This window comes from Apus apus, chromosome 7 (assembly GCF_020740795.1).
Source record: "Apus apus isolate bApuApu2 chromosome 7, bApuApu2.pri.cur, whole genome shotgun sequence".
In the NCBI taxonomy this organism is placed as follows: Eukaryota; Metazoa; Chordata; class Aves; order Apodiformes; family Apodidae; genus Apus; species Apus apus.
The window spans coordinates 31,800,363-31,821,751 of NC_067288.1; the positions used below are offsets into that span (position 1 = coordinate 31,800,363).

Sequence of the window (21,389 nt, forward strand, 5' to 3'; positions counted from 1 at the left end):
GCAGCTGTCAAGTTACCTTCCAAAGCACACAGAGCTGGCTCATATTTCCCCTTCATTTCAATACCAAAATACATTGTGGACTCCATGGATAAGACTCGGTTTATTATGACTGGTTCGCAGATTTCCCAGCTTCTGATGCGATTAGGAACACATTTTCTATTGCTGTTTTTATATAAATTTAGAATCAAAACAGCTGAAAAATATAATCCTGGATGTAAAATCATGGACACAAGGGCATAAATAACAGTCCTCAATGCACAGTCTAGACTGAAATGATTACAGGAGTAAAACCCATATATGAGAGTCATTAGATGTGGATCAGCTATAAATGCAATTAGTGAAGAGGTGATTACAAAACATAAAACCTGTAGGAACATTTCTACAATGCTCTCTACACCCTAAACGTGTTGTTCCAAAGAAAGGCTGCTGAACACTAATGCATTTTTATGGCAATCTAGGGGCATCTTCAGAAGGGAATGTTCAGGATCCAAAAGCTAGACCCTTTGTCAGACGTACAGCTCCTGGCAGGGGGGATCGCAGTCCACTGCAGATGTGAATATTTAATGTGAATGTTTAAAACATTAATATTTACCAGACTGACAAGTAACTTGTGTAGAGGGAACATCTCTAAAACAAATCAAAACCAGATTGAAATAGGAGGTAAAATAGGATTTGAGGAGATTCTCAGAATACACACTAATCTTAGCAACACTGAGAAAGCTTTCTAAGAGAGCTGCAAGAAGGTAAGAGAAGATGGAAGCCATAAAAATAAGGATTTGTTTCACTCTGCTGAAATATCAGATTAGAAAATTTCTTCCTGGCCTCAAAAGTGAAACATGCCTTACCTCCTTACAAAAAGTCAGAGAAATGAGCACTTCACAGTCCCAGGCTCAGCTTTATGCACTGCAGGTGTTCCTGAACATTTTAAAAATGGCAATAAGTAATAAAATTGTAACAGATAGAAGAACTTACTGACTGGAACTTCTGATACTATCTTCTCAGCTTACAATGCTTAGTGTTAGGCCCAGATGCCTAAAAGCTAGTCTCTGGTTTCATCTCCTACATACTCATATAAATGGGTATCTTATATTTGGTAAATGTTTGTAATTGCATAGATTATAACTGGAAACTGGAGTTCCTCTCTTGTAAAAGACTATAAAGACAAAGTTGTAATATCCTGTGAAAACTGTGAAATCCTAGGAATCAAAAGCAAAGTAAATCCTGAAAATTAAGACTTCAGAACTACATTTTTGTTGCTGAATCCACTGCAATGCTTTTTTCCATTAGGGTTAACTGCACTGACAAGTCAAGAAATACAACAGTAATAATAAACTATAACCAATAAGTTATTGTTGCTTTTGTTCTATGGCCCAACAAAAGGTGTATTTAAAGTGGCATATGTTAACATCAAATTACTGACACTTTTCTCTGCCATATAGGAAGTCAGTTGCTAGCACAGATACCAAGAAGATGCCCTGAAGTACAGACTGTCTCAGAGTCCTGCCAAAGGCAGCACAGCTTTTGCCACATTAGCCTGACATTCAGCCATGGAGGTACTGCCAACATCCCTCCCTAGCTATGCAGTTCACAGCAGCAAGACAGCAGAGGCTCCTGTGGCTCGTAGGTCTGTCACCGGTGCCATGAAGAATCCTCTGCCCTTCCCAATGGTGCACCGACAGCACGCACCCCAGGCAGCTCCCAGCACTCTGCATGGCCCTTACAGACCATGCTTAAATCAGGACTGAGCTTACAGAATGCATTATCCTAGTACTTTAATCTAACCTCTGAAGACCTTGAGGGAATTGCACTCCAACATAAATTTCATGGTCTGCAGTCTGAATGTGCCTTCCACAGTGAACCACCACACCATGGTATTTGTTGTGAGGAGCTGCTGGTTGATGGGAACAAAAGGCGCTGCAAAGCTGAACTGTCAGCATGTGACGGGAGGATTTCACAGGGCATGCTTAACCCTCCCTCTTTCTTAGCATTCTGTTAATCCACTAACGTCTCATAAAAAAGGAAAGTGAGGAGAAAGACACTATATCTGTGCTATACTACCTATACATGTGAAATACATTAACGTATTATCAGCACATGCTAAATACTCCAAATCTCTGGAGAAGCTAAGAAGATGCTCCTAACTAGCAATTTTGTAATTATTGTATTTTACCTACAATTTGTTTCCATGTGTCTATGTGAGCACATACAAATATAGATTTAAAATTGTAATTGGGAAGATTTTCTTTACCGCAACTCTGAAATGCAAGATGTCAACACTCCAGGGGGAGACGTGTCCATGTGTTACTGCATGATAACACTTGCATCACCCACACTAAGCCAGCAGACCTCACACATCCTTTCTAGTTCAGCAGAAATTACTGTTCTGTTAAGACAGCAATCCCTTAGTAATAGGCAGGTCTCTATGGAATTCTGATGGCTATAAGCAGAACGTGTGCAAGGATTCATAATTTATATTCCAGTAGTCTGTGACCACCAGTGTTCCAGGCCCTATAATCCTTTTCCTTCTGTATTGTATGTCCTTCAATCCTCATTTTCCTAGCTCACGTGTCCTTAAATAATCCTCCATCCTGAATGCCAAATTCTTCCTCCTCCTAACCACATTTTTATTGTCACTTTGCTGTGCCATATATGCAATGCGGCTGCTCCTGGACCACAGGTTTTCATTCTGGTGTTTTATCCATCTAGTATTCACAGACCTCACATTAAGCAGGCTGGAATTTAGTCTCAGTCATAGTGGTGCTACATTCCTTTGCTTTAGCATGCCACTTGACTGAATTACTGCTTGAATTGGGTTTGTTGTAATTTTTCTCCAAATTACTATCACCCACTTTTCCACATATTCAAGTTGACATGGATCAAGATAGCAAAAAACGCTGTCTTGAAGAAAACATTCAGAATCAAAGCATTAGAAAAATTCATTACTGGCCAGAATACTGACATTTAAAATCTTGAAAAACAATGTATCATCTTCTAAGAGATGCAGCTCCATCATCCGAACTCTAACTAGCCAGCTGTTGGGCTTTGGCTAGTCACCGGAAATCTCTGAACTACAGATATCTTACTCGAACTGTTCTGCTATTCCATTTCCAGATTGTATACCCCAAGTGATAGTCTAGTCTACGTATCTGAGAAATGTCTGCTTTAAAAACCCCTGAGTTTCACCTGTGTTCAATCTTCTCTTCTTTGAAAATCTATAGCATTCATGGTATTACAGCACAGAGATCTGAAGATTTAAAAGATGTATTAACTTTTAGATTGGGGTATTCCTCTAATTAAACTGATTGAGAGAGATGGAAAGTCAGAAGAGGTACTCAGGTGTACAAGCCTACAACACTAACTTGTTTAAACTCACCAAAAACATGTGGAGATCTTGTTCTTTCAGCAGTTACCACAGCTTCCGCTTGTGTTTTTTTCTGAACCTTTAGATTTTACTCCTGAAAATTTCACTGCTTAAACATTTAATTGCTAGTTGTAGTGATCTTTATGAACTACCTGCCTGTTATAAATGAAACAAGCAGCTGAATCAGGAGTATGAAATTCAAAGATGCCATCAGCACTATGAGGGAATGATATGAGAGCAAGAGATTACATAGATTGTTAAAGAGTACATCTCCTCCAGGACATTGTTTCAACTTACATAAAATCTGCAAATGTCAGTGGGATAATGTCATACAAAAGTATTTAAACAATCTGCTTGCTATACTTTAGATGCACTGCACTGATTAAATATTTCAGTGAGCAGCAGCATTAGTCTAATCTCCTCTGAGTTGGTGTCCTTTACATTGTACCATCCCTCCATTAAAACAAAAGCAGCTCTTCATGTCCCCTAAGATATTCTGCCAGTCAAGAGACATTCTGTTTGGCAGCCTATCACAGAAAGTAATAAGAAAGAGTGAAATTAACATTCAAACAATATTTTACGTTAGGTAAAGCAACCAGAAACTACCTTGAAAACAGACACCTATTCTGTAGAAATAACCCTATGTTGGCAGAGAGACTGATTACAGGAGATGTCAGAAATGGACTGTTTATAAGTAGAAGCAAATTGCTCATTTTGATATACATTCCTTTCCTGTGTATATCTCAGCATTATGAATTTGAAAACTGTGATTGTAAAGTCAGTGGTTTATTCTCTAGTTTCATTTTCAAAAGCTTTTGGGATCATCCTAATTCTAGCAGAGAAATTCTTACTGAGTTCCATGGACGAGAGGCCCAAGGTGAGTTCCCTAAGAACAAAGACTTGAACAAATATACAACAGCACACCTCAGTTTTGTTTACATTTCTGTCTAAAGATTGAGGAGAACATTTCCAATAATCCTCTGAACTCCCGCCTTTGTCCTCCCTCTGTTGTGATAAATGTGATGTTTTAAGAATCTTGGTGTTCAGCAAGACCTGTTGTAAGGAAAGGGAATTCCAAGAGTAGTGAGAGCAGCACAGAGCCTCAGCTCCACTTTAGAACAATCCTTCTAAAGATACAATGGAGGGATAAAGCAAAAATGTCACTAAAATCTGAGTGGCACCTGAAAGAACAGCACCAAGGTCTGGGCACACACACATGCCCACCTCGCCCGCTGCATTTCACCACACCAGAGGCACACCTCTCTTGGTGGAACACAGAAGTAGATTTTTGCTTGTCAAAGGTGGGGGATAACAACTGGAACAGTCAAAGACTGGTCTAAGCCTTTAGAGAGTTTTCAAGATTTTAGTTAATCTTTAACTAGATTAAACTCTCTTGTTTCAGCAGTAAACCAGGGGGGGTTGGGTGGAATAAATCTAAGGACCCTCACATTTAATTTTGGCAGAAACCTCAATCAGATGTGAAGGTGACAGAAATGAAACATCTACTGCAAAAAAAGATAAATGTCATGCTGCAGGCCCTGTACACAAATTACTTGTCCCAAACTATGATCTTTTGGTGCCCACTACAGCCTGAGGCTACCAGAAAATTTGCCTCAGAGCAACTCCAGAATAAATATCCCAATAAAAATACTCAAGCTTCTGAATTGACCATCACATTCCATCTTTTGCCATTCTATCAACTTTTTATTTCCATTATTAGGCATATTAACACTTTTGTTTAAACTAGCATATGGCCAAGTTTTGAGGTTATATCAAAAGGCTCAGAGAGCCTTCATATTCAGGTACTTGATTCCATTTCTGTTTTTACAGTAGGATCACCCATATCCAGCTCTAAATAAAATGGTTTAAATCCAGAATAATTCACTAACTTTGCTTGACTTGCTATAGTTTTTTAATCTATTTAACTAAGATCAAATTTGTGTCTTGATTTGCTTAATTTTTTCCATGCAGCCCCCACAGGCTTCATTAGGCTTGTGGTATCACACCAACAGATTGTCAATTTTTTTCTCAGAAGAAATACTAATCACAGACTTGCTCAGTTTGTGTTTGAAGAGAGTATTGTCTAAAACAGAGGTGGCCTCACTGCCATTTTGTACGATTAACAACAAACTCTGTTTTTACTCGTGTTTTACAAACTGTTTACCAGCTCAAATAAGGGTATAAAGCAAAATACAGATGTTACAAAAAACACAGTAATGTATGTTTTAAAAACTAATGTAAAATCACTGACAGCTATAACTAGTGCTTCAGTAAAATGAGAATGTTGCATCTAGTGCCCTGTTAGGACAACATTTCTGTTGTCTACTAAGCTACTACACATCATAGAGGTCTCAAAAGTGAAAAGGCAGATGGAATTCTTAAAGAGCAACTTAAATTTGTGTTGCAATCACCACATATGGCAGGAATTCCAAGAAAAGCTACAAACATTTTCACCAAAAATAGAAAAGTCTTGAGTTTATCTAATGTTTTAAGCAGCAGACCTCATGCAAGACAAAAAGATGCCAAAGACAAGAATCAGAAGCTTCTGACTGGCCTTTTACTGGTTTATGAAGGTTTTCTCCACTATAGCAGTCTAAGGTGAAGGGACAAGTTTATAAACTGAATTAGGGGCCTAAAAAAGGAACTAGGTAGACTTGAAGGCTCCTGTTACAAGCAGACCACTTCATGGACAGGAATGTAAAAGCTGAGGTCAGAACAGTCAGTTAAGCCAAGGCAAAAACAGGACTGTTGGGCAGGTCCACTTGCTTGCTAGGGGAGATTTGGCTTTCAACCTGTGAGAGTACTGACTTTATATGGAACAGCTCTCAGCCAAAAATGAGGGGAAAAAAATAAAATCAGTAATTCTACTGCAGAGACTTGAACCCAAGTCTCTCCTCACTCCAGTAACTTTCCTACTTGGGTCTTTTTCATGCTCCTGTGAGTTTTCATTACTGGGAATCCTGCTCTGCATTCTGCTCCATGCCCTGTCCCCAGAATGGAGAAACAGTGACCATCCAGCCTAATCCCCAGTCTAGTAATTAGGGCTCTCGTCTAGACTATGCAGATTGTGCCCTGAGCCAAGATGAGGACACTTTGTTCAGGACTTCCCTTAGCCCTCTAGCCAGGACTTCCTCCCCTGCCAATGTAGCAATAGCAATATTTGCCCTCTAACTTAAAAGACAGAGTACCAGATCTCCATCTAAATTGCAATTAATGGAGCTTGATTAGCTGGAACAAAAAATATTCTGGAAGGGAAAAAACTCACAAAAACAAAACCAAAAAACCCAAACTTCAAAGCACAGGATAATGGAAACACCTCATCAGGTAGGCAAAGAAAATAGGAACGAGATGATCCAGTAGGATACATGGAAGAAAAAACTGTAACTAAGTGTAGGAGAGTTACAAGACTAATCAGGTGTCTGAGAAAAACATCAGATTTATCCATGTGTCCTTCAGTAAAGACAAGTCTACCACAAGTTATATTTAGTAGGCAACAACCTAAGGGCATTAAGTTAAAATTAGACTTCAGATATCTTGACAGCTGAGAAATGGAATAAACTATTCAAAAAAACAATTTCTGAATTAATTTTTTTAATCCAAAGCATAGAGATTTTGTAAGAAAGAATGATATGACCTGAAAGGAAATAAGATGAAATCCAAGCATGTTTTCAATGTACAATTCTTTCTAAGCCAGAATATGATTTGATCTTAACCATCAGCAATAATTTCTTCTAAAGCACCTATGCATTTTCTAACTGAACACTACATTCCCATCAATTGAATCCAAAGAAGACAAACTATTACTCTAGTCATAGAATCACAGACTAGTTTGGGTTGGAAGGGACCTTAAAGACCATCTAGTCCCAACCCCCTGCATGGGCAGGGACACCTCCCAGCAGCCCAGGCTGCTCCAAGCCCCATCCAACCTGCCCTTCAACACTGCCAGGGATGGGGCAGCCACAGCTTCCCTGGGCAACCTGGGCCAGCGTCAACCGTGTTGAACTGGGCATTCGACAGTTATAATGTTACTACTTAGTCTTGACTTGTGGGTAATACACTAAGGAAATTATTCACATATATGATTTCTTGACTGAACCATACAGATAATGAACATACACTGGCAAAATGCAGTTTAAGATTATAATACATGTATATCCAATAAGCTTGCTTTAAGAAAAAATATAGTAATTACCTGAACTACAACCAAGTATTTTCCTATTATTAACAGATCAAACGAAGGATAAGAAATGCTTTTCCTCTTAGAGCATCATGAGAGATCTCAATTACTAAACCTAATCAAAGCTTCTATAAAAATTGATAAGATATAGATTAATATACATTAATATATCATTAATATAGATTAAACTTTACAAGTTGGAAATACTAGGACACAGAAGACTGACTTTCTAAGATCAGTGCCAGAAGGCTGTTACAAGTTACTCTTCTATTCTAAAGAGGAATCCAATGCTTTTCAACCCAGGATTTTTTAGACATATCAATAATCACACTCAGTCTCTTGTCCTGCTTCACCATAGACTAAGAAAAAATAGTAAAAGATTGTTAGAGTCGTGGATTAATGCACTCAGAAATCTGGAAATATTACAGATTCAGTTTGGCAGTGAATCTATAGTCTTGCAATACATTTTTAGCTATGTCTCTATGTCTTGGACTATTTTTTTATTTAAAGAGATGGTCCCCATCTACCTTACTACAATTCTGGTACCTACCCTGCTAAACCCTACTTTATATGTTACCCAACTTGTGCTGGAAGTCTGAAGCAATTATGTGTTTTCACAATATGCATAAAAGCCATCATTCAGAACTAAAGGGAGGGAAAAAGAAAAAAAGATGGCATTTTCTCTACCTCCATGCCTGGATTTCCACCCCCCTCTTTAAATACTTCCCACTCACTCGAGAATTCAAGCAAGAATCTATCCCCCAGTCCACATTCCATCCTACTCCTGTCCCAGTGTTTGAAGTGTTTCCGTTGTTTTGCACAGTGCATCACCAGAAATAAGTACATCAAGCCCGAATTCAGCTCATAGGCATTAATACCTACTATTTCTGGGATGCTCCAATACTCTGTCAGAGTTGTATCCATACAGTGACATTTACAATTGCTTTGAGTGCACTGCTTGCTCAAGTTCCCATCCTGACTCAGGAACACAGCTGTTACAAGCAGTTGCTACCATCAACAAATGGAAGTCATTCTGTGGGGAGAAAATAAACACTTTCCCAGATTGCTCCTTTACTGGATTTTCCCTTCTTATGATATTTCCCTTACACCTTTGAGTGAGATAGAGCATAAATAAACAACATTCACACGTTTTTTCATATATCTTTTTCAGGCAGCATTTACAGCTCCCGTAACAGGGAAAAGTCTTGGAAAAGAGCTCTTGGCAGCTGGGGAGTTAATTTCCTTTGGCTTCCAAAGGCACCTTTCCAGGTGTACTTCACAACTTCATTGATAGTTTATGGCTCAGAATTCTAGCAGGCTTGTCTGTTTGGTTTTTTTACTATCTACAGTTGCAGATTCACTTGTTTTGGGGTTGGTTTTGTTAAGAAACTTTCACTGATTTCTCTTCCTGTTTTGTTGCTCAGTATCCCAAACCATTCATTTACCATCCAGAGGTTTTTTTATTCCCTTAGCTGAAAGGGAAACCTTTCATTCCAAAGGGATCAGAAGAAAAAGCCAGATATTTCCAGGAGCTGAGCTCTTTTGATTATTTTCTCTACAAGTGCAAAATAAGCTTCAAGTCAGCTGCCAAGACTGACGTCCCTCAGACTAGAGGACTGGGCTCCCAAAGCCTCAGGCTTGTGGCAAACTGCAGCTAGTGGTACGTTCCTCTGGCCACAACAGTCATCTGAAATGGGCCAACCAGCATAAATCAACAAGGGTCTACTCACCATGAACTGCAGAAACAGAAATACAAGATTATGTTACTTGCTTTCCAAATGAAATTATTCATGGCTGTAACAAGTACGTTATTGGTGTTTTGTCTAGATATATTACGGACCTGGACACCTGCCAGAAAAGTGCTAGCAAGGAAATATGTATGTATATATTATATACATATTTCTCCATATATATATACACAGACACACGTATCCAAGCACTTTATTACCTCACAAACCTCATTCAAACCTTTAAATTACTTATAGGGGTAAATATTACACAAGTTCAAGAGTCACAGGCACACAGCACTTATTGTCATGTTCCTGTTTATAGCAGTTGTCTAGATGCTAGATAGATACTGCATTGTACTGAAACCAACAAAAAAGGGTATTCACAGATACAGCTCATTGCCTTTTGTCAGGCAGAGCAATGCAACAGCATAAGAACTACTTATCATTCTGCTGGGGGGGGAAAATTAAAAATAAATACTGTATTTTGCTACACAGTCAGCTGTTTTTTAGCAACCTGATCACGTCCACGAAATTCTGACTCTTGTAGAAAATATGTGATGAAAAAACAATTAGTTTTACTGTAACATCCAGTACAAATAATCTTAAATAATAAGCACCAGAGCTATCACTCAGCATATTCATTGATTTCAAAGTACACTGATTATGAAGGACACTAATTCAGACACCAGATTTGATAGCACATCAGCTAGTACAAGTCTAGATGCTCTGCAAGCAATTGGCTGCTGGGCTTTTATTTCCTGTCCTCCTAGCAAAAGTAAAATACGGCTTTACAATAAACCTATTTTTTCCCAGTAATTACTTATTACCCTGTCCATGCTTTTCCACCCCTCTCACAGAGTTTGTGTCCTCTGTATCACACCACCTGAAAAGTTCAGCTAGGTCAGCACAGTCCACTCAGTGCTATGAGCTACATTTCCAGTCTTGGCTATAATTTTCTCTATCCAAGAGGAAATAATTAATTTTTAAGCAATTAATATTGACCCAGGGCCAAATGCTGTGTCTGAACTTGACCAGGAGTTGCTACAACCATAGCAAAAGGTAACAAGGACAGAGGCATCCCACACAAACACTGCTTTTTAATGGGGGCTTTGGGCTCTCACGCTTGCTGAGACACGACCACCTCCCAAATAAGCGATCACAGAATATACAGTTGGAAGGAACTTTGAAAGGTAGTTCTGTTTGTCTTCTTCCAGGATTTTCTTGGGTACTTCTTCACTGCTTCCTCAACCTGTGACCCAAAAACTTCCTTCAAAGTCCCAAAGGAATCAGTGTAAGTTCACAAGACCACATGCAAGAACCGAAATGCCCAGGCTTGCGTGTCTGTTGTACCACGCACAGCCCTCATGTCTTGCTCAGCCTTCCCTGGAACTAAACAAGCTTGCTGACAACTTTGGGGATGTGTTTATCTTAATTGTATTAAACAAAGGAGTCATGTGTCAAACACACCTTGCCCACAACCTCAGAGGAAAGCTCTTAAATTAAGAACTATTAAAGCACATACACATTATCCTGCTAGGTGCTTCTGTACTGCTGTATAAGGCTAACAGTCATTAACATGACACTGTCTCCTTGACACAATACCCGGATGCTAAGGAAGATTATATGCTCACACTAGCAGATTTTATACATCTGACTGCCTCTGAGCCAGGTACTAGCAACAGGAAAGACAAATAGTAAACACAAGCAAGCAACTGTGAATCACAGAATCATTGAGACTGGAAAATGCTACGTGCTTTTGCACTTCAGGAGTGACTGCACAGCAAACGAGTTTTTTCACATCCAAATGAAGATCAATTACTGAATTTACTATATCAGCTCCAGGTTTGTTATCATTTGGTTTAACTCTAACAGCAATGTTTCTTCTGACCAGGTGATTATAGCTGATTTGTTTCATTTTTGCTCATCACAGAAGGGTACGACCATGTTTTTACAGATAATAGTAACAACTATTTACGACTAACATAAGGATGCAGTGTGGAGAAACGCAGGCCTGGGATGACAGGAGAGACCTTGAGAAGTGGAGACAGAAGACTGGATGGTAACAGTGTGCAGGCATGGGATGACAGATGTGACACAGGCTTAGCACCCTAGACAGATCACAGCTCACAATGGACAGTTAAGAAGAGTGCTGGAGTTGGGAGATGCTGGTTTTCAAGGATAACAAAAGAGAACACAGAGTAGGCATTTAACATAAGTAAAACACATCATATAGTAAGTTTGGATATAATTTGAAGTTGTAGGCCAATGAAGAGCAGGGCATAAAAGAATGCCTGCAAGTATACAAAAAGATCCCAAAGTGGATCCTAGGGTGACGAAGGAAAAGACACCACCACCATATTCCTCCTAGCAAGCACCTCCAGATGCTGGCAACTCAGAGAAGCACAACCCCTCCCCAGCACCAGATTGAAGCCACCAACCTTAGGACCTGGAGCAGCAACAGAACAATGGAAGGAGGAACCTTTCATCACTGCTCCATGTGGGGAGTATGTTACTGTCAGTGCCACATGGAAGGATGAACTTCACATGAAAAGGAAAAGGGTGTAGAACTAAAAAGCATTAATAAAACAATTTTAACTCTATTAACTATTATTGAGACTTTTTTCTGTATAGAAGTACCATTTCTTTTTCTACAATAACTAGATTTGAACTAATAAATACCACTGGATTAGACTGTTAAGATTTTAATTATTCTAACAATATATTTTTTTGCTTTATACATAAAGTGTTTCCTCTTTGCCCACAAACAAGGTTTTCAGCTTAGCACTGATGATAAATTTTGTTATTACAGCCCAACTGTAGTATAAGACACGAAACTTTTATTAATTTCCTGTCCCTTCCCTCATCTCTAATGAACCAAGTCATTATGGAAACTATCTCAGCTTCACTGGTGTACGCTCTGAGAAACAACGACAAAATTGCTACAACAGGGTTGAGATTATGAAAAACAATATACCAAAGAGGAGCTACACGGGAAAACCAAATAGCACTATAAATGCATCTACCACTTTGGATGGGCATCTTTAAGAATTTCTCCTGAATGCCAAAGTTCTGCAGAAGTTGGTGAAAAAACAACTTACTTTTAATCTGTACTGATGCTGGTAAGAAATAACTCCACAGGTCTGTAAATACCTGTCTTCTTTCCTAGGTAGGGAGGTGCACTCATCCAGTCCAAACCTAAGAGAAGTTCTGGATGTCAGACAGCAGGCAGCCGTCCAAACATAGCCAGGTTCCTGAGCAAGTCCTGGAATGTGCTTCAAAGCCTTGGCTTCCAAGAAAGTTTGATTTACTAGGCCTGAAATTGACCTATACGACCAGAGATACATTTTGTGGCATAATGACTACATTTAGCATGCAAAAATGTTTAGGCATGTATTTCTTTTACCTCGTGCAGTACTGTCTTCAAAGGAGCAAGACAGCCTAACAATACAGGTATGTGAAAAATCAAAACAACAAGAAACCCAAGCCCCACACCACAGCAACCTAAGCAACCCTGAAGCCTAAGACTGGTTATTTTTCCATGACAGGCTGGCAGAACAGCTGAGCTACAGCTTGGGGAGATGACAATGGGGAAAGCTTTGTAACCACTGGATACACAAATCGTCGATGTTTTGGGACTGATTCCAGTAAGTCATCTTGGACTAAGAAAGGAAGAAAGAATTTAAAAGCTGTAATGTTTTTCCTTTGTTATTTCCTTTCCTTTCCTTCCACTGAAACACAAACACATCCGTTATTTGCCACCTCAGGAAGGGTCCCCCGGCACGACCCTCTGCTCCCCAGGCTTCACCTCTGTGACTTGGATGAGGTGAAACGGTGGGTACAGAACCCCAGAACTGTCACAACCGGGAAAGACCTCTAGGATCACCACGTCCATCCATCAACATCCTCTTCCCAAAAAAAAAAAAAAAACAATTAAGACTTGCGCACGAGAGCACATCCTGGAGCGCCTCCTCAGCACGGGGTTCAGCCCCCGCAGGGACGCGGTGCCACCTGCGGCCGCCAGCCCCGCCAGGCCCCGCCAGGCCCCGCCAGGCCCCGCCAGGCCCCGCCAGGCCCCGCCAGGCCCCGCCAGGCCCCGCCAGGCCCCGCCAGGCCCCGCCAGGCCCCGCCGCCCCTCAGGGACCGGAGCCCGCCCTGCGCTCCTCCCGCTTCTGCGTCTCCGCGCCGGGCCCGGCGCCTCAGGGACTGCGGTGAGAAACGACCGCTTGCAGCGTCGCACCCACCTACAAGAAGGGCCCGAAGGAGGATCTGTGGAACTGCGGGCCTGTCAGCCTTGCCCTGGCACCGGGAGAAGTCTCGGAGAGGCTCATCCCGAGTGGACTCACATAGAAAACGCAGGGCAGCCAGAGGAGCAGGCCCAGCCAGCACGGGTTGAGGAAGGGCAGGTCCTGCTTGACCAACCTGATCTCCTTCTATGACCAGCGACCCACCTGGTGGATGAGGGAAGAGCTGTGGGTGTTGTCTGTCTAGACCAGTAAAGCCTGTGACACCATCTCCCACAGCATCTCCTGGAGAAGCTGGCAGCTCATGGCACAGACAGGTACATTCTTTGCTGGGTAAAAACTGGCCGGAATGCTGAGCCCAGAGAGTGAACAGGGCTGGGTCCACTTGGCAGCCAGTCACCAGTGGTGACCCCGGGGCTCAAGTGTGGGGCCAGTCTTGTTCAGTGCCTTCATTAATGGTCTAGATGAGGGGACTGAAGGCACCCTCAGCCAGTTTGCAGACAACACCACGTTGGTTGGAGTGCTGATCTTCCTGAGGGCAGGAAGGCTCTGAGCGGGCCCTGGACAGGCTGGATCGATGGGCCAAGGCCAATTGCATGAGTTTCAACAAGGCCAAGTGCTGGGTCCTGCTCTTGGGTCACAACAACCCCAGACAGAGATACAGGCTCGGGGCAGAGTGGCTGGAAAGCTGCCCAGCAGAAAGGGACCTGGGGGTGCAGGTTCACAGCCAGCTGAATGAGTCACTGTGTCCCCAGGTGGCCAGGAAGGCCACCAGCATCCTGGCCTGCATCAGGAATAGTGTGGCCAGCAGGAGCAGGGAAGTGATCCTGCCCCTGTCCTGGCACTGGTGGGGCTGCACCTCGAGCACTGTGTGCAGCCCTGGGCCCCTCACTGCAAGAAGGACATGGAGTAGTTGGACCGTGTCCAGAGAAGAGCTGCCAGGCTGGGGGAGGGTCTAGAGAACAAGTCCTGTGAGGCACGGCTGAGGGAACTGGGATTGTTTAGCTTGGAGAAGAGGAGGCTGAGGGGAGACCTCATTGCTCTCTACAACTGCCTGAAAGGAGGTTGTAGGGAGGTGAGTGTTGGCCTCTTCTCCCAAGTGAATGACAGCAGAGCCAGAGGAAATGGCCTGAAGTTGTGCCAGGGGAGGTTTAGACTGGATATTAGGAAGAATTTCTTTACTGAAGGTGTGGTCAGGCAGCCTGCCCAGGGAGATGAAGTCACCCTCTTTGCTATTGTTGTTTGTTTAGGAGGGTTGTGTTGTTAACCCCCTCCCCAGGTAGATTGTTGGACTAGGTGATCCTTTCCAATCATGACAATTTTGTGATTCTGTGATTTACGGAGCTGTAACCAGACGAGTTCAAGGTCCTGTCTATTTCTCTGCTTCCTGACTGAACAAGTCTCTTCTCTTGTCTTTGAGACTTCCATTAGGCTTCTAAAAATATGTCAACAAATATGCTACATGTATATGCATTAGAGAAAAAGAGGTAGGGCTAGATTTCATTTTGGTTTTATTTTACATTTAAGACTGCACCTGATTTTGAAAGCAAGAGAAGCTTGGAAAGAGATGGAACACCTGAAGGTACTTAACTGCCAGTAGAACAGAGTATAAACTTGTCAAATTGGTATGAAAAAAGTGCCCAGTCTCACTTTCACACAACCATTAGTGTCTCTGCTCTTGATATAATGACATTTCTTTAATTTCTTTTCATCAAGCTGAGTTGTGAAAACAACCACTTTGTGGCAAATACACAAAATGCGGATTAATCAAAAAGGAATGGGCTTTTAGTGTCTGACAGTCACATTGAGAGGACAAAATGATGTGGAGACAGACTACAGAGCACTAAGGAACAGCAAAAGCAGGACTGCTCCTTAAAGGAAGGCAAGCCTGGGCCTCAGGACACCCAACACAGGCTGTGCAATGCCCTCACACCTGTATCACCAGAGGCAGGCACACAGACCAGTGACAGCAACAGGTCCTACTCACAATTCAGTGACCACCAGGAAAGACAGGGCAACAAGAAGCCAGGATCCAGCCAGGAATTCCACACAGCACTTCAGAAACAAGTCCAGGGACACACACCCCTAGGACACTGCTCAAGCAGGAGCCAAAGGCACCACCCTGAGCTCAAGCAGAGCCCTTGGTCAGAGGACTTGGGTGGAAGCCCCAGGTGAGACTGGTCAGGGCAACAACAACTTAATTTGTGCTCTCAGTGCCCTGATGTAGAGAAATACCAAAGAATTCCTAAACAGAAGGATCCACTAACTCTCACATAACTACCCAGTTATGGTAAAGGTACTAACTCCAACTCTGCAAGAGTTATGTTTCATGTTCCTATGCAATGTTTTCTTTTTCAGAGCACATAGCCCAGGGAAGTAAGAACACTAACTGCTTTAAAAATCCCATACACGTATGTAAAGCCTGGTTTTGGTAACACAGGGAGTTCCGCTAAAAGCAGCGGGTTTGAGCTTTATCTCCTCCTGCATGACAACTCCAGTACACACCTACACTTCCCTGGATTTTATATCATGTAGAAACTGCTCCAATCCCTCTGACATAGGACTGTGCAAAGGTTAATTTCATTACATAATTGTTAAATTGTATAGTAGCAGAGAGAATTTCCCCTTAACTACATATTAATATTCTGCTTGTTAAAGGACATAACAAAGTTTATTTAGTCATAAAGAAGCCAAGCTTATTAAACCATTTCTTTCTGGTTACTGTTCAGTGACAGTCACACCACTTGGCAATAAATAATCAACTGACCAGTGTATATATATAGCAATTAATCTCCTTACATAAAGATGTTCTGATTGCCTATAGGCTTCTCAAAACCTTTCACAGGGCCCTGCTTGCAACAGCAGTCAACCATTGCACCTGGTGCCTTGGGCTTCCAGCAGCCAAACTCCCAATAACCAGTCACCTGATAAGGTACTTGTTACCTGGACAAGAAATCTGAGGTAGCTACACAACTGTTCACAGAGCCTAACGCCAGCTCTCGACCACGGGCTTCACTCTCTTGTGGAGAATCAAGACTGACCCCACAAGTTAAAAGATCACAACTTTTGAGAAAAATTTGCTTTTGTCATCGTTAAATACTGAAACTCTGAGGAATCCTTGAGATTCCAAGGAGAGAAGCTTAGGATACCTATGCCTCTGAAAAATATACCTGTGGGCCAATTAATAACCCATTTCTGGCAAAGACAACACAGTCAAAAGAAAAAATATTACAGCAACCTACTTTGAAAGAAAAACCACATGTATATGCTGATTTTGGAAATGCTGCACTTTCCTTTTGCAAGTCTTTAACATGATGTGATCTAAGAGGGAAAACAAAGCTGAATTCAAACCTTGCTTCCCAACAGAAGACTAGAGCAAGTACTCAAGATTCCTGCAAATGCGGTACCACAAGATGCACCAACACAATCCACACAGACAGATGAGATAAAAGGAAGCACACTGATGACATGGAACAGCTAGAACAGCAAAAAGGCTAGTCAGAATAGCTCTTCAGAACTACAAGTCGATTACAGATGCATCACCCTCCTCCCCCAAGTTGAGTAACTGAAGGGTCACCCTCTCTTACCCAAGTAACATGCTTTGAAAAATGAAGCTAGAACAAGATTGTGTTATGACAGTGCAACACTTGGTACTTCCTGTCACAACTTCCTTACAAATGGCAAGTCAGGAAGCATATATAGCACTTATTGAACTCTGTTCAAAAGGTATTTTCCCTTCCTGAACACTGCTCTTCTTTCACATCACTATTTCTATGCATACCTGTCTACCATTAGTGCTCAACAGCTTTGGTCCTAGGCCTACTCCCTCTGCAGTAACCTGCAAAACCATTTGAATTCCGTAGGAGTAGAAACAGGTTCTCTCAGAAGTTAAGTAACTACAGACCCACCTACTTAGAATCCATCTTTGTAACACACCGATTTCTTTCTGGGTTGTTTTCCCTCCCTAAAGGCTTTTTCCCCTTTTCCTTCTGGGAGGAAGCCAAACTGAATTTTCCTTTAGCCAGATCAAGGTTCGGACCACACGGGTGAGTTATAAAACAGAGTTCCGCGTTGCAAACATAGCCCGCAGTGTGCCTGTGACACCGAGGCGAAGGCTGCCTCCCCAAGCCATTCTGCCCATTTGTGTAACTCAGCCAATTGCAGGCAGCCCTTGGACTCTCAGAAAAGCAGCCTTGTTTCCAGGGCTTTGCTCATTCTGCAGATTTGTTTTGCCATGGAAATCTCGCGCACACTGGAAGGGGAAAAAATCGGGTTTGCAGCGACACCTTGAAACGGGATAAGAAGCTTTGCAAGCCCCGCGTACTCTGCCGCAAATCCTTTCGCTTCCAAGGAGCAATTAAAGCAAAGCTCGAGCACCGCGATGAAGTTGTGCCCCCGGTGACCTTCCCGACGCGCGGGCTGGCGGGATGCGCCCCGGGAGCGGAGCTCGGCGAGCCCGGGCAGCCCGGCTGCGCCAGCGGAGCTCCCGCTGCCTACGCCCCGCACCGCAACGGCAGCGCCCGGCACGGCGGGCCCGGCCTGCCCCGGCCACCCCGCGCTGCGCAGCCCGGCCCCGCAGCCCGGCCCCGCAGCCCGGCCCCGCGCCCACCGGCCGGCGCGGCCTGGCCTAACGCCCGGCCCGCCCGCCGCGCACCTGCCACCGGCCCGCCCGCCCCGCTCCCCCAGGCCCGCGCCGCTGCCCCGCACTCCCCGCGCGCGGACAAAGCGGCCACCGCACACCTGCTCCCGCGGAACGGGGGGCGGAGGCGGTTCTCGCCCTGCCCGCCCCCACCCCTGCGCCCACCGGCTCCCCTCTCCGGACCCACCGTCCCGCCTCCTTCGGGCCGGACAAGCCGCAGCACGAGCCGAGAGGTGCCCCCGCGCCCTGGGGGGCTCCCCGGGGCGGGAGCCCTGCGCCCACCCTGCCCCCGGGAGAAACAAACTCCCGCTGCTGCTGCTGCTGCACGCTGGCGGGATCCGCGATGTAAACAGGCCGGAGGCAGGGACCGCAGCCCGCCCCCCTGGCCCCCGCGCCCGGACGCTCACCGTAGAGAGACGCGGAGGCTTCTCCCTTTCTCGCCATCGTCTCCCGGTGCCCCAGCGCCGGCACAGCCGCTCAGCGCGCCCTTTGTTGCCGTGAAGGCATGAGAGGCGGCAGCGGCCGGGCAGCCTCCCGCTCCGCTCCGCTCCGCTCGGAACGCCGCCCGCTGACCCTCCCGTCCCGCCGGCTCCGCGGCCGACGCCTGCGCCGAGCCCGCGGGGGCGGTGCCCGAGCTGCGCGGGGGGCGGTGGGCAGAGGGGCCGCGCCGAGGGCAGGCGGGGGCGGCGGGACGGCCCGCAGCTCCCCGCCTTCCGCCCGCCCCCGCCGCGGGACGCGCCGCTGCCCCCGCCCCGCCAACTTTGCCAGGACCCGGCTCCCGGCCGCAACTTCGGCAGCGGGTGGCGGCGGTACCCGGTGGGCTCCGCCGCGGGGTCTGCATCCTCTCCCCCGCCGCCGGAGGGCCGCGCTGCCGCCGAGCGCCGGCCGTTCCCCCGCCAAGCCTGGCTGCCAACAGCCGGGCCGGCTCCGGCGGGCACCCGAGCTGCTGCCGGGAAGGCAGGCTCGCCCCTCCCGTGCCCCTGCTCTGAGCCGGGGCTCGCCGCGGGCAGGCAGCGCAGCAGGTGCCGGAGCCGGCCCCGGGAGCGCCCTCGGGACGCGGAGCTGTCCGGGCCGCCGTGCTGAGCTGCGCCGCCGGGGCGGGGCGGCCGGGGCTGCCGAGCGCCGAACCCCCGGGGCTGCCGAACGGCGAACCCCGCGAGGGTCCCGAGCGCCGAACCCCCGGGGCTCACAGCGAGCCGGGGGCTCCGCCTGAGCGGGAGGAAATTTGGCACTTCAGTTTTGGTTCTGGGTGGAGGGATTCTCATGATTCAGTCAATAAAGACGTTCAGTGCTGACAAACAGGGATCGCTGGTCATAAACTTGCCTTCGATTGTCATCCACCTCCCTCTGTTTTATGTGCATGGCCTCTTAAAGAGCAATTAGTCTCGTAGCTGAGATTCATATGCAGTCTGACAGCCCAAATCATCATCGCTACAGCAAAAGGACACTGCGTTCAGATGTCACATTGCTATTTACCTAGTGGTCTGTTGTTAGGGAAATATCGCCAAGCCCAACACACAGAAGATTTTGTATAACACACGTTTTTAAATAGCCCTACGTAATTATTGACAGACGTGTGCCTGTAGGCCACCACTGACATTTTTACACATGAGCAATTTGAGAAGATACCTTCCAAGGCTTGCAAATAAAGGTACCTTTTCAAAAATTGCCTTAAGCCCCTCAGAAGCACACGATTATTTTACTTATTAGCAAATTAATATGCATAGATCTTGGAAGCTGTTACTGTGCTTGCATTGAAGCATAAACCAATCATATATGTGTTAGAGGCAGTGGGGGGGTGTGCCTCCCCCAGTCAGTGCAACAGCAGGTCCTGTAGAGCCTTGGCTGGGCTTCAGGAAACTACATCAGGCATGTGTAGTACCTACCGGTTCGGGGCAATTGTTCCAATAATTGCTGAATTTCACACATGGAGTTTTGTCTGCTAGTAGTGGGGAAGTATTGGGGGAAGTTATCTCCCCCTCTGCATTAAATGGTGAGGATTTTTTTGTCCTTCTAACTTTCAAAAGGAGCAATTGCTTCCTCCTGCTATCCTGTTTCACCAGAACACTACCTAGGCAGAGGTTTATGTATTCTGTGCAACACTGGTGTCTGCAAAGTTAATGAGAGTTCTTTCTTAAACCTAGACCACCTCTCCTCTTAAGCCACCTACCTGGTCTAGCTACCCAAGATGCCTGTCATGTTCCAGGAAGGGGATCCCAAGGGCAAACATCTGATGTGGAAGGGATGACATATTTTGCTGTCTAAGAAGAAATTCTTATTTCATCTCAGTGTTGATGACTAGGAGAACAATTAAGATGATCTCACCTACAGAAAGAAGAGCTTATTGTGTCAGAGACTGAGTCAAGTGTGAGAAAAGCTGCATGGGACATCTTTGTAAGAAGCAAGGGGGTGGGTTGATGTCTTCTGCCTCGTTCAGATAAGGCATGGCAACCTGAAGGCAGCAGGGCATGGCAGCATTTGCTAGCCAGAGCTGCAGTAATATTCTGAGAGAAGCTCCAGTAATATTTTACAGCTCAGTGTTCATCTGTTCCCTTTGTGCAGAGGGGTATATCAATATATAGCCTACTCTCAACAATAGGCATGGGAATCTATATAAAAACAGGTAATGGAGCACCATGCCCTTACCAGCTGCAGAGTCCCGTTTTGCATGCAGTTTATTGAGAGCTGGTTTATTTCCTGTTACGTCTGCCTGTCGAGTTTCTGCCTCCATATTTTGTTTATGGCTTCCCAACTTTTCTTAGTATCTCATTTGACAAGATCTTTGAACAGATCATCTTACGGAAATAAATATTCCCCCATGATTTGTTGTGATTTACTGGGCTTGTGTCTCATCACTAGAGGGGAAAATTTTGCTGGAGACAGCAAGTTATGTATGGAACTGAAATAATCTGAGATAAGCCCACAGCTTAGATAAAGGTATATATGATACAGATATAGATAGACAAACTGTAGATATAAAATGTAAACGAGATAAATGTAGATCTATACATAGATAAATGTAGAATGATACAGGCAAGAGGTGCAGAGAAATAATTATATACAAAGATGAGCTCTGAGTTGACCATTACATCCCAGGACTCATTTTATTATAATGGATAACATATGAAAGTTTTCATTTCAGTGTTCAGAAGTACCAGAAAAAGAGAGTACCAGAAAATAACAGAAAAAGATAACAGAACTTTTACTCTAACCTTTATGCAAGAACATGAGCCACTTTATG

The 21,389-nt window shown here is 44.6% G+C and overlaps 1 protein-coding gene across 2 annotated transcripts in view; it reads right to left on the reverse strand.

The window, feature by feature from the left end:
- SLC44A5 (solute carrier family 44 member 5) overlaps positions 1-18,684 on the reverse strand; it is a 68,991-nt gene extending 50,307 nt beyond the window's left edge. For both annotated transcript variants that reach the window (XM_051625727.1, XM_051625725.1), the window contains exon 1: positions 18,556-18,684. In XM_051625727.1, the coding sequence (XP_051481687.1) occupies positions 18,556-18,592 (37 nt within the window). In that variant the 5' untranslated portion in view covers positions 18,593-18,684. The remainder of the gene's footprint in view (positions 1-18,555) is intronic.
- Between the last annotated feature and the right edge of the window lie 2,705 nt (positions 18,685-21,389).